The 14,146-nt window shown below is 39.0% G+C and overlaps 1 protein-coding gene across 1 annotated transcript in view; it reads left to right on the top strand.

Moving 5' to 3' along the window:
- The window catches only part of EML6 (EMAP like 6), a 325,245-nt gene that overhangs the window by 250,423 nt on the left and 60,676 nt on the right, over window positions 1–14,146 (top strand). The window contains 5 exon segments of the mRNA XM_043989586.1: window positions 436–588; window positions 749–880; window positions 6,841–6,890; window positions 6,892–6,930; window positions 13,212–13,388. Coding sequence (XP_043845521.1) covers window positions 436–588; window positions 749–880; window positions 6,841–6,890; window positions 6,892–6,930; window positions 13,212–13,388 — 551 coding nt within the window.

Below are 14,146 nucleotides of genomic sequence, written 5' to 3'. Positions count from 1 at the left end.
TGCCCCTTTTCCAATTCTGGAATCATCATCAGGTCCCACATCTTCAGAGATTCAGAATTTGAACCCAGGTCCTTGTACTCCAGAGCAACTAGGTGGTATAGGGGATGGAGTGCCAGGCCTGGAGTGAGGAAGACTCATCTTTGTGAGTTCAAATCCATACTGAGACACATGCTAGCTGTATGATCCTGGCAAGTCACTTAAACCTCTTTGACTCAGTTTCCTCATTTATCAAATGACAAATGGAGAAGGAAATTGTAAGCCACCCAAGTATCTTGGCCAAGAAAAACCCCAAGTGGGATCATGAAGAGTTGGACACAACTAAAACAACTGAACAACAATAACAACAACCTTGAACTCCAGAGCTGGTACTCTTTGGGGGCAGAAAAGTTCTGTGTAATTTAAAAAAAAAATACTCTTTTGGATTTTCTCTCTCAGGTGGGAGATGCTGTGCCTTTTCTCCTGATGGGAAAGCCTTAGCGGTTGGGCTGAATGATGGGAGCTTCCTAGTTGTGAATGCTGACACTGTTGAAGATATGGTCTCCTTTCACCACAGGAAGGAGATGATCTCTGATATTAAATTTTCCAAAGGTAATGATTTCCCTTCGTTCTTTTTAATCATGAATTTCCAATGAAACTAATAATAAAATGGGCTATGTTGTGAAGCATCTGCACTTGAAAATACCTATTTCTTGGAAGTTAATTATCCTACAGAGTGATCTGGTGCTAAGGGCCTATTTTTCTCTCATAGACACAGGGAAATACCTGGCTGTGGCATCCCATGATAATTTTGTAGACATTTACAATGTACTCACCAGCAAAAGAGTTGGTATCTGCAAGGGTGCTTCAAGTTATATTACACATATCGACTGGGATTTGAGAGGTAAAGTATTCTTCAAAATCATGGCAATATCTGCTTTTAGATGAAATGTCCAAAATGTACTATTTCTCGAAATGAGGATAAGTGTTAGGGTTCTATGAGAGGATAAGAATTTCTGGTGACCTTCTATAAACACAACCATCTCTCTCCTCCTCCTCCTTTGGGTTCAGGAAGAGGCTTCCCTACAAAGGTGCTTCTCTCTTCTTTTCACTTTTCCCAGACCATTCAAAGAGAACTAGAGAGATATCTTTACCCCCAAGCCAGCCCTGGATACTTCCTTGGGGCCATATGACTATTTCATGTTGTATGCACATTTGTAAAATGGTCCTTTTCTATTCTCCTTTCCCTTCCCCTCCATTCCACAAAAGGACAGCCTTATGTTAATCTATCCCCTTGGAGAATGAGGCTTATTTTTAGTTCATTTCTCAGTAGTTTTGTATTACAGGTCTTGGCATTATAACAGACTCCAAGGGGGTAATGCAGGTTCATTTTGTTGTTTGAATATTCAGATGGCTTTGTGATATCCCCAATTTGACTGTTCCCTCTGGAAAGGGCAGATCACACCCCATCTATGTCTGCATATCCTATTTCACTCTTGTCCATGTCCTCCCCTTAAGTTCACCAGAGGAAGTCCACCCAATATGCTGAAGGCCTTCCCCATTTTCTTTGACTCTGCAAAGATACTAGTGAGAGATTCGGTTGTCAACCTTACAGGGTGTCCAATTCATCTTGTCTTCCTCTCATAGAAAGAGAAATGTTGATTTGATTACTGCTTGAAACTGCGTGAATTTTCAGCTAAGGCTTGGAAATGACTTAACAAATCTTTGTTGGGATAGCATTTGTTTTCATGGAATTTGGTCTGTGTCTCAGACTTTACAAGGTACAATATGGTAGCTTATGACAAAGTCTGTCCTAATCAGAATATACTGCAGTTCCAGCAAATGCAGGGAGAGCAGGTGATTTCCCATACCTTTATGCAGGTATGCAAGAACAGGTACTGATCCTGAATTTAGGTCTTAGGTGAATGCTTTGAACTCTATGCTATGCTGGGGCAGCTAGGTGATGAAGTGGATAAAGCACCGGCTCTGGATTCAGGAGGACCTGAGTTCAAATGTGGCCTCAGACCCCTGACACCTACTAGCTGTGTGACCCTAGGCAAGTCACTTAACCCTCATTGCCCCCCCGCAAAAAATGAAATAACTGTATGCCATGCTGATTGCCTTCAGAGAGAAGTAGGTTCAAGTGAACCCAATGCCAATTAAATTAGATATTTGTAAAGCACTTAGCACAGTGACTGACACATGGAAAACACTTTTTCCTTCCCTTTTCCAATCATTTACAATATTTATCATTTAAACTGTAATTTTATCTAGTATTAAGCATTTTCAAAATCCCCATTTCTGGAAATATATTTTCAGAGGTGAACATGGTGTGGTCAAGACTTGATTGGCTTATCTGGCTCCCAAATCAAGAAAGATGTGGTATATCATAATGCCAATTTTGAAATCACAGTACTATAGATTTAAAGCTGGAAAGGACCTCAGATGCCATCTAGTTCAAACACTTTCATTTTGCAGATGAGAAAACTGAGGCCCAATAGAGATAAAATAATGCACCTGATGCCCCCTAGTTATTAAATGGTGAAGTCAAGATTTGAACCCAGGTCTGGGATTTAACCACAATCCAGCATTCTTTCCATTGTACTTTGCTGCCTCCTGGACGGCCAGGGTTATCCTACTTATGGAGTTTACATGTAGTTCTGGTTTATCTTAGTAATCCTCATTTGTCAAGCTATAAAGCCTACAAATTTTTAGAAATTTCATCCATATTAATCCATTTCAATTTGATGTGAGTTAACACCTTTCCTCCTTTTTTACTCAGATTTGGAATAAATAGTCTGGATGGGTCATGTTATCGTGAAAAAAGAGAATCTTTATTATCATGAAAAGCCTGTGTTAATTTCATCAGCATGGCAGCCATGGATTTTCAGAGACAGGAATAAGAAAGTATGGTTTTGACCATAGTATCAAGGTTTGGAGTTCTAACCATCCATAAAAGTTCTAAAGTCCAGTTCCCTCCATTTTTATTTTTAAATAGATGATCCTCTACAAAAAGAACTGGCCTTTTAAGAGTCCTATTTCCTGATTTGGGCTTTGGAAAACATCATGCCCATTTATTTAGAGCCCCAAAATTGAGTCAGGCAATATAGAAGTTAGTTGCAAAAGAAGTCTTATTTTCAATTGAGTGTAACATTTTCAGCAATTTAAGAGTCTCATAATTAAGACTTCCAGTTCATGTCCAAGCCTCCAACAAAGACTGGATGACTCCTTGTCAGGTAGGTAGGAGAGAAGATTCTTGTTGTACCATGTGGCCTGGAGACCCCTTCTAACTCCAAAATTCCTGTGAGTTTGAATCTGGCAGGGATTGCAACTAGACTAAAACCAAACAAGTAAAGCTCTGACCCACTGAAATGTGTTGGACCTTTTGGGGGTTTAACACTAAGTTTGTAAATGATGACATTAATTATATTAAGATTTTTTGAACCTTTAATCTCCTAATTTAAATGTAGTTCCTAACTGACTGAACAGCATAGGGCCTGGCACAAAATAGTCACTTGCTAAATGCTTGTTAAAATGAATTGAATTGACCCATAGAAAAGGCCCCAAACTGCACAGTCAAGCACCTGATTTTCATAAGCCAACATCCTATAGTACTTGGGGAAGGCAGCAGACAAAATTCTGGGTCCAGATATGCTTCATTTTTCTAATCTATCACAACAAATAAAAACATGTGCTTGCTGACCTGCATCAATAAAGTAGCATCAATCTCATGCTATAACTATTCTGTTACCCATAGCAACCACTGATTCCAAGGATGTTTGACTAGAAATGAAATTGAGAGAGAGAGGTTGTCTCAAGGGTACCAGCAATGGCAAGATGAAATCTTGCCCTTCTGCAAGGTCAGAATGACCCTTTACTATTTCCAGAGATGACAGTATGAAATACAACCTTGACACAAACCTTTGCCCGTTTTATGGGATATAGAATAGGACCTTGGCTTTACTGGTTTAAGAAACAACTTGGTAAGGAAACTTTTCCAATGCAGGTCAGCATTTTCTCTACAACTAATAGGCTCAGAAGAGTTGCCTACAAGAATTGAGAATATTAAATGACTTGCCTAAGGCATGCTTCATACCAATTTTCATTGGACCTATTTAGTCTGACACTTTGGGTACCAAATTCAGAAATATACTCGTTTTATGACTATGCAGATTTATCAGAAAATAAATGTGGAATCTGTCCCCTTTCAAGTATTATATATGTAGGTAGGTATTTTTAATGAATATATCTGTAGAGACTTTGAGGAATGGAGTATCAAAATACACAGGCCTGGGCGGCTAGATGGCGGCAGTGGATAGAGCACCGGCCCTGGAGTCAGTAGTACCTGAGTTCAAATCCGGCCTCAGACACTTAACACTTACTAGCTGTGTGACCCTGGGCAAGTCACTTAACCCCAATTGCCTCACTAAAAAAAAAAAAAAAATTACACAGGGCCATTTCAAGATTGGGAGAGTTTTCTAAAAGCACTTTTAGTCCTTCAAGAGCAGAAAAAAAAGAGTTTATTTCCTAGTTACAAAATAAGTTAGTTAAAATAACAAAACATGAGATGGCCCAATTATTCCACCAATAGCTAGATTCCAGTTGAGTTTTTCCCAGTCCCACCTTGTTCTACAGCGGCCTCTCTAGAGGTGGCATCATGGTATCAGTCTGAAGTCTCAGCTCAGAGGACAATGGGCCAGGCTCAAGAGTGTACAGGACTTGGCTAAGGCAGTTAGTAGTAAGTAGATAGAGCACTGGGCCTGAAGTCAGGAAGAACTGAGGTCAAATACAGCCTCAAAAACTTATTAGCTGTATGACCTTGGGCAAATCACTTAACCTCTGTTTGCCTCAGTTTTCTCACATATAAAATTCAGATAATAATAGCCCCTATCTTGAAGGGACGTCACAAGGATCAAATGAAGTAATTTTTGTAAAAAGCACTTAGCAATATGCCTGACACATAGTAGGTGATATATAAATGTTGATTCTATTCCAGTCCCTGAACTGGTTTGTGATGGCCCAGGCACAAGTATTGCTTGTGAAAGTTCTGAAAATACAAATAGCTCTTGATTAGTGTTTAGGAACTGTTATACAGTTTGTGCATTATCTAGGCCTTTCATTTTTCTCTCTGATTCCTACTCTTTAGGCCATTTCATCCAATATTAATGTATCAGAAAACAGCAAGGAGAATAAAAAGTTAACACTCAACCCAGTTCATGATGATATTTAAAAGAGCTCTTCTTGTAAAATTATGGAAAGGAAGAAATTAAAAAGAAAATGACAATGAGGAATCTGAGAATTCCAATTACCCAACCATGCTAATGGCCATGAATGACTTGGAGTTGACTCAATATCTTAAAAGGATACTTTTATTGAGCTCTTTTTTAAACTTTTCTTTTTAAATAGCTTTTGTTCTTTGCAGTCTCTCTAGAGAATGTTAAAATGTAAAATTGCCTTCCAGTTTTATTCTGCTCATTGGGGAAAACATTGGTTATTCTTTTTAGTGCTGAAGAAGCCAAAGTCATGGCAATTCCATTTTCTCCTTTCCTTTTCCACATTATACTCATGGTAGAGAGATTGCACTCTGTAACAGATAACCTGAGAGTCAGAAGACCCTGGGCTTCCATCTTGCCTCTGACATGTAAGGTTGACATTTAAATTCTCAGTGCTTTAGGCCCCCTACTAAGGTTATAACTTGCAGAGGTGCCAAAAAAAAAAAAAAAAACTTGCAGGGGAGATAATTTTCATTGCTAGTTCCCCTTCCTTGGAGTTCCCTCACCCAATACAATCACAGGTGTAATCCGTATCCCTAAACATGGGAAGAATACTACCGGCCACTGTCTCCAGTCCTGGGAACCACATTTTAAAGTTTGCCTGCAGCTTCAGGGCCAACACACAAACACACCCTCATCGTCTTAGTGTGTGTACTTCACCCGGCGCTGGGCAGTTTTATTTTCAACAGCTAAATGAACTTGTTTTAGAGTGTGCTATTTGTAAGAGGAACTATTTGAGGTAGGTCACATTTGAGGGCATGGCTCAGGACCACCTCGTGCCTGTTTGACCTCTAAATTTCATGGACATAGACATTGTCAATTGGAAAATCTTTATTGTGATATAATCTTTTCAAAGGGGACATTTCACAAAGATGGTAGAAGCCCTTGACCCTGTCATTTAAATCTACAAAATATTGGTGTGTGAGAAACAAATTTGCTGTTGCATGAGTTAAGCTGGATAATTTGAGAGGTGATTTCTAGTGTGAATTGCTATGGATCAAAATTCTTATTTTGCCTTGAACCGGAAGATCATTTTCTGGTCAATATTTTGTTCTAGCACAGAAACATGACCTTTTCAGAGTTTAGAAATAAAAGAGAAAGAACGGGAATATATGGTCTGTTTGGTTTGTCTATGCCTCCCTGTTTGCAAGCCTACTGTACAAATTTAGATTCGAGTCCAGGACAGACAAAACTGAGTGTTCACACCCCAGATCTCATCCAGAACATGGATTTGTTTGCCAATGGAAGTTGGCTTATCACTTCATCTTTGTGTTAGAAGGCAACATATGAATATAGAAAAGATACATTTGTGCCAATCTTGTACTTCTGCAGAGCATTCAACAGAGATTGAATAAAACATCATCAGCTTGATTCTGCCACATTTGAAGGTCATCTCAAAGTCATCTCCGTAGGGATCTATGCAGTCAAGGGGGTGAAGTCACACTGATACCATAGTGTTCAATAGATATTTTTTTTTTAGAAATAAACTTGAGCCTTTGATTAAATAAACAAAATAATGAGAGGAATGCTCACCATTCTGTAACACATGTGGAGTTCAAATGTTCTCTCTGCTTCATTCCACCATAAACAGGAAAATTGTTACAAGTCAACTCAGGTGCCAAAGAACAACTATTTTTCGAAGGCCCCAAGAGGAAAAAGACATATAATAAGAGCTTCAGAGGTAATTAACACACTCAAGAATAATGTTAATATTTCATGAAGATTTGATATATGCATTTTAATAACTTACTGATATAAGGAAATAAGAAGAATGACAGTTGGGACAATGATTTCTTGATTAGGAATGCTCTAGACTCTGATTTCCGTAATCTCTTGCCAGGTTATTTGATATATCACCAGTGCAGCAAAACCATTTTGCTTTAATTTCTTTTTCCTTTCTTGTAAATCTACTGCTACTAATTAGGATTAGGGTTCTTTTCCCCTTCCTTTTCTCCACCTAAGGCTGGCCATTAGGGATTCCTTTCCTTCCAATCCCACATATCTCCTCTACTCTACAAAGCTATTTTTGAAATCAATGAGCCATATTTTTCCCCTGCCTGAGCTACAACCTGATTGTAGGTTAAGCACATTTGGAAACTGTTAACCCTTTCAGGCACTACCTAGACTAGAGTTTCAGTGTATTTAACCGAATCACAATGGCCTGGAAAGATGGTGACTGCTGCTTGTGTCCAAAATTGTCAGATTTGCTCTCAGAAAGTTCTTTTAGGCCATAGGAGAATCAGACTCATTAGTTTGCCAAATGGTTTTGGACAAGGTAAGAGGAAATAGTAATAATAATGAAAATAACAATAATAAAGGAGGAAGAGGAGGAAGAGGGGGAAGAGAGCATTTAAATGGTATTTATATGGTGGGGTTTTTTTGGGGGGAAGGGCGGGTGCCGCTAGATAGCTCAATGTATAGAGCACTGGACCTGGAATCAGGAATACCTCAGTTCAAATCCAGCCTCAGACACTGTGTGACTCTGAGACATTCACTTAACTTCCGTTGCCTTAATCTACTGGAAAAGGAAATGGCAAACCACTCCAGTATCTTTGCCAAGGAAACACCATGGACAATACAGTTCTCTGGGTCATGAAGAGTCAGATATGACTAAAAGATGGAACAACAATATGGTGTTTTAAGGTTTGGTAATGTTTTTCACATATTGTGTTTTTCAAAATATTCATTTTGGGGAAGAAAGATCTAGGGCAGGGAATCAGTAGTTATAAGTCATGTTGTTTAATTGGGAGACACTGGACAAATTAATTAAGAAACACTGGCTTCTTCATGTGAAATTTGTTTCTAGTTAAAGGGAGTTGGTGACTCAGTGGATAGAGCAATGAGCCAGGAGTCAGGAAGAAGCAAGGTCAGACATGGCCTCACATACCTACTAGCTGTGTGACCCTAAGTAAGTCATATAACCTCTGTTTGCTTCCGTTTCCTCAACTCTAAAATTCAGATAATAAGAACACCTACCTTCTAGAGTTGTTGTCAGGATCAGATGAGTTAATATTTGTAAAGAGCTCTTAGCACAATACTTGGCATATAGTAGGTTCTATGTAAATGCTTGTAGGGCAACTAGTTGGCTCAGTGGATAGAGTGCCAGCCCAGGAGTTGGGAAGATTCATCTTTCTGCATTCAAATCTGGTCTCAGACGCTTACTAGCTGTGTGATCCTGAGCAAGGCACTTAACTCTGTTTGCCTCTCTTTCCTCATCTGTCAAATGAGCTGGAGAAGAAAATGGCCAACCACTCTAGTACCTTTGCCAAGAAAACCGCAAATGGGCTCACAAAGAGTCGGACACAACTGAAATAACAACATATAAATTCTTCCCTTCTTCTAGTTACTGCCTGTGTCCACAGCAGCTATCTCAAAATTGAGATTCCATTCAAGCTCCCCCCTCCATAAACCTTTCTGTACCTATTCTGTTATGAATCTGAAGCAGTTCAGGCCCTTTCCTGCCCTGTTACCAGGACCAGTGTTACTGCTGGAGCCTGCTATGCAATTGCAAAGGGAAGTACTTTTAGAGAAAGAAAGGAAGGGAATGTGCCAGAGATGGAACCTAGAATTTCTCCCTCAGTATTTTGTTTGGTGGCTGTTGCCTGGAAGAAACAAAACAAACATCTACGAAGTACCTACTATGTGCCAGGCACTGTGCTAAGTGCTTTACAAATATTATTTTTAATATTCGAGGCTCACAACAACCCTGGGAGGTAGGTGCTATTATTCTCCTTATTTTACACCTAAGGAAACTGAGGCAAACAGAGGTTAAGTGATTAACCCAGGTTCACACAACTAGTGAATGACAGATGAAGGATTTGCAGTTGGTAGAAGCTAAATTCCAGTAACATGAAGTTTTTGATTCTTAGCAACAACTAAAAGAAACTGCATTAAGATTTCCTGGGGGATTTGGATATGCTTATTTTCATTCAAGATTGATTCAAGAGACTGAAGTCTGATTTGAAGTCAGGTCTTCATGACTCGAGGACCAGTACTCTATCCATTGTGCCACCTACCTTCCTTTTTCTTTAGAAAGAAAGCTCTTGGCATAGAGATCTGATAGTAATCCAGTGGGAAAGATCCCCCCAATATACCTGCAGGAAGCTTAGGAAAGGCAAGAGGAAATTAGCACCCCAGCCCATTACTTACAAACTCCAAAGTAGCATTCTGTCAGCTCAATCCAATCCAATTTTCATAGTAGGGTGCTAGAGCAAAACTAGCATATGCACAGAATAGAATCTGTGTGTAGCCCTACCCCTTCCCAAAGGAACAAAGAACTGGAAATGGACACGTATCCCATTATCACAAGGCACTCTGACTAAAATCCAGGCTGTACCTCTATAATTACACCTCCAAGGAAAGAAAGTGAGCAGAGAATAACAGAAATCTAGGCTACATGCTGCGGGAATATAACAATCTTCATTTCCCCCAGGGAGCAGACTGGGCTGTGATTTTAGCTACATCTTCCTAATTTTTTTTTAAAAGTTACTTTCAAAGTGTTTTAAAGTGCGTCTCTAAAAAAGAGCTATAATGCCCGGGATACAGATCTTGAATGAAAATGAGCATGTCCAAATCCCCCAGGAAAACTTAATGCAACCTCTGTTGGTTATTGCTAAGAATCAAAGCCTTCATGGTATTGGAATTTAACTTCTACCAACTGCAAATCTCCCATCTGTGCATTTCATATAAGGCCGTTTCGCAAGTGCAAAACTTGTATACAGGCCAATATAACTTGAACAGCTGTATAAAGCCACATGGTGGCCCTCTCTGGGGCATGAAGTAAATTAAGCAGACAGTAAAAAGACACACGCACACTCAGAAAAAAAAAATAATCTTATGACTGTGGCAGGTGGGGTAAGGACAGGAAGTGAGGAGACTGCTAAAAGGCATCACCATGCATCAAACAACCTAGACTATAACTTATACAAAGCCATTCATCTGGGGCAGCTAGGTGGCACAGTGGGATTCAGTGGCACACCAGCCCTGGATTCAGGAGGACCTGAGTTCAAATCTGGCCCCAGACACTTACTAGTTGTGTGACCCCGGACAAGTCAATTGCCTCACCAAAAAAAACCCAAAACCATTCATCTGGACCAAAAATGAAAACTCTAATTCGTTATCTGCACATTTTCCAAATACCCAGTTTTCTGGCACTGTCTAGAACTGTGTCCCAGAAGGCTGTGAAGTTGTTGCAAGGGCTCTATAAATCCATATATACACCAAACTGTCAGTTTTGTCTTAATTTAGCTCCAACAAAAAATATACCAAATTCAATGTATCAAATAAGCAAACATCCATTTTGTGGACTGGGAAATAATAATGATGATGGGGGCAGCTAGGTGATGCAGTGGATAAAGCACCAGCCCTGGATTCAGGAGGACCTGAGTTCAAATCTGGCCTCAGACACTTGACACTTACTAGCTGTGTGACCCTGGGCAAGTCACTTAACCCTCATTGCCCTGCAAAAAAAAAACAACCAAAAAACAAGACAAAACAAACAAATAATAATGATGTAGCCAAGAGGCAAGTTGGGGATAAAGGGCTAGCCTTAAAGCCAGGAAGACCTGGATTCATGTCCCACTTCTGACACATACTGGATATGTGACCCTGGGCAAGTCTTTGAACTTTCTGGTGATCTGGACAACTTTCTAAGTGGGAAAGACAGGAAACAGGAATTTATTAAGTGCTTACTATGTACTAAGTACTGTGCTAAGTGTTTTATAAATATTTTCCCATTTGTTCTCTAAGACCATGCAGAAGAAGTACCGACTTGTAGCAGTAGAAGAGGGTTCCTCATCTGGGAATTCCTATATCAGTGAAATCACAGGTCTATTTACTACTACTACTACTACTACTACTACTACTACTACTACTACTACTACTGCTGCTGCTGCTACTACTACTACTACTACTACTACTACTGCTACTGCTACTACTACTACTACTACTGCTACTACTACTACTACTACTACTAATAATAATAATAATAATAGCTTAATTTTATATAACATTTTATAGTTTTCCAAGAGCCTTACATACACTATCTTATTTGATTCTCACCACAACCCTGTGAGGTGCAATTAATCCTAATTTACAAATAAGGAAACTGAGACTGAAAATGGTTCAATGGTTTGTCACACACAGCTAGTAAGTATGTATGGCAGGATTAAAACTCATGCCTTATTGACTTCAAGTCCAGCACTCTATCCACTAACAGTCTGTCTTAAACATACCTGTATTAACATTTCTCAAATGTATGTAGATACCATCATGATAAATAAAATGCTTGTTCATTTATGTTCAATTTTTCATGACCCATTTGGGATTTTCTTGGAAAAAATAATGGATTACCATTTCCTTATCCAGCTTATTTTACAGATAAGAAAACTTAATCAAACAGGGTTAAGTGACTTTCTTGGAGTCACACAGCTAATAAGTTTCTGAGGCCAAATTTGAACTCAGGTCTTCTTGATTCCTGGCTCAGTGCTCTATCCACTGTAGAATTCATAGTTACTTGTTCTCATCATGTGTTTTACAAATCAACATGCACAACTATACTATGGGCATCTGTAATATGTTTTGACGTTAACAAGAGGGTCTTACACTTTTAAAATTGAGAACATTGGTCTAGATCAAAATATCTGAATATTTTGCTATGTCTTTCAGTTTTTATGTAGATGTTTAATATCATACAGATGTGATCTTAGAAAGCCTTAGACACACTTCTTAGAAGCTGTTTATATAGCTTAGGTTACCACTTCAACAAACACTTGTTAGTGTCTTAATAAATATACATGTGAAGCACTGTGCTAGATTAGATTCCAAGTCAGGGGAAAAGATTAAGGTCATGATCACCTCTCTCTGGAGCTCACAATCTACTGGAGTCCACTGGTAGGGCAGGTGGCATATGCACATATACAAAACAATACATGAGAGCTGCATATAAAAGGCACAAGCTGAATAATATCTGAATTATGTGTGGGAGCAAAATATTACTGACTGGGGTAATCAGGGAAGACTTCATGGAGAAGATGGCATTCAAACTGGAAAAATTGAACTTCAATCAGGTGGAGTAAATTTGAGGCATAGGGAAGAGCAAGAGTAGAAATATGAGGATAAGACTGAAGGGATAAATATGGGAGACATCAATTAGTCCATTTTTTTCTTTTTCTTTCTTTTTCAGAGGAGTATGGGAAGGCAATCAGGGTTAAGGGACTTGCCTAGGGTCACACAACTAGTAAGTGTCTGTGTACACATTTGAACTCAGGTCGTCCTGACACCAGGGCTGGTGCTCTATCCATTGCACCACCTAGCTCTCCCAGTCCATTTTTTTCTAATGGAGTCAGGAGTTAAAGGGAGAGAAAATAGATTTATGTTCATTTTTTTTAATATAGAGAAGTAGGGGGAGGATTGCTACAATTGGGGAATGTCATATGTTCTTTCAGATGATGTCACTATATTATGTCTTACCTAATTGCTACACTTTGTTTTAAGGACCTCTCACAAAGTGGGGGAATCATCTGTAAATGGATATAATGTCAAAACAAAACACATCAGGGGCAGCTAGATGGCGCAGTGGTTAAAGCACCGGCCCTGGACTCAGGAGTACCTGAGTTCAAATCCGGCCTCAGACACTTGACATTTACTAGCTGTGTGACCGTGGGCAAGTCACTTAACCCCCGTTGCCTAAAAAAAGAAAAAAAAAAGAAAAACAAAACACATCAATAAGACTTTTTAAAAAAATAGATGATAATTTAAGCTGTAAGGTTGAATGAGATAATGAAGGGAAAGGGAAAAAAAGACTATGGGGACAGAACTTCAGAACTACACAAATACTGGAAGTCTGCGTAATTGTCACTGGGGACTACTTAGTATCAAAAAGTTTCCCTCCCATATTGAAAATAAAAAGTTACAATGTCTTGTTCCAAATATGCTGATTTTCTTTTCCCTCCTCTCTTAAAGATTGAGAAGATAGAATGGGACACGTGGACATGTGTTTTGGGTCCTACTTGTGAAGGAATTTGGCCAGCACACAGCGATGTGACAGATGTGAATGCTGCTAGTCTTACCAAAGATTGCTCCCTTTTAGCCACAGGAGATGACTTTGGTTTTGTAAAATTATTTTCGTATCCTGTAAAGGTAAATAATAGCATATGACCATTTTGGTTCAATCACACAAATAACTCAGACATTCTATAACACTAATGTTGTTTTTTTAGATATAATTTTATTGTATATTAAAGATATAATCAACATAATAAGTTATTGTTTTACTTCACTTCTGATTTATTTCATTTATTCAAATTCAATTTTTGAGTTGATAGTTATTTATGATACATGAAGACTCTTCCACTAATCATTTTTAAAGCTTGAACCAGATTCTCTCAGTTTTGTTGGTTACTCCCTAATACTGAGAGACTGTTAGACATTTTGAAAAAGACATAAAAATCTAGTTGATTCTTTCATAAATTGGTGGTGTGGCACATAAAATGGTTCCCTCATATCCTGAAAAGGTTGATGTGGATTTCTTAATTGCCTGACAGTGCCAAGGAGTAGTAAAAATGAGGAAAGAAGCTATCTTACTGAACAATACCTCCAACAACCTTCAACACATAAGCCAAAGATAGAGTATGGGCCAATTTTCAGGTGTTTCTGGTTTCTGACACCATCCCTCCCTACCCTTTTGTGAAAGAGGCCACCACCCAATTGGCACACACTTCCATATCTGCCCTTAAGCCAGCCCCATCTTTTGCAAGTAGTCAGTACTTACTGTTCTTCTTTACCTCTCCTAAAGTGCCCTACTTCCAGCATGCCAGAAGAAATGGTGTTGGAACATTGGTGGGGGCAGCTAGGTGGCACAGTGGATAAAGCACCAGCCTTGGATTCAGGAGTACCTG

This window comes from Dromiciops gliroides, chromosome 2 (assembly GCF_019393635.1).
Source record: "Dromiciops gliroides isolate mDroGli1 chromosome 2, mDroGli1.pri, whole genome shotgun sequence".
Taxonomy (NCBI): Eukaryota; Metazoa; Chordata; class Mammalia; order Microbiotheria; family Microbiotheriidae; genus Dromiciops; species Dromiciops gliroides.
This window is presented reverse-complemented; position numbering and strand designations above follow the sequence as displayed.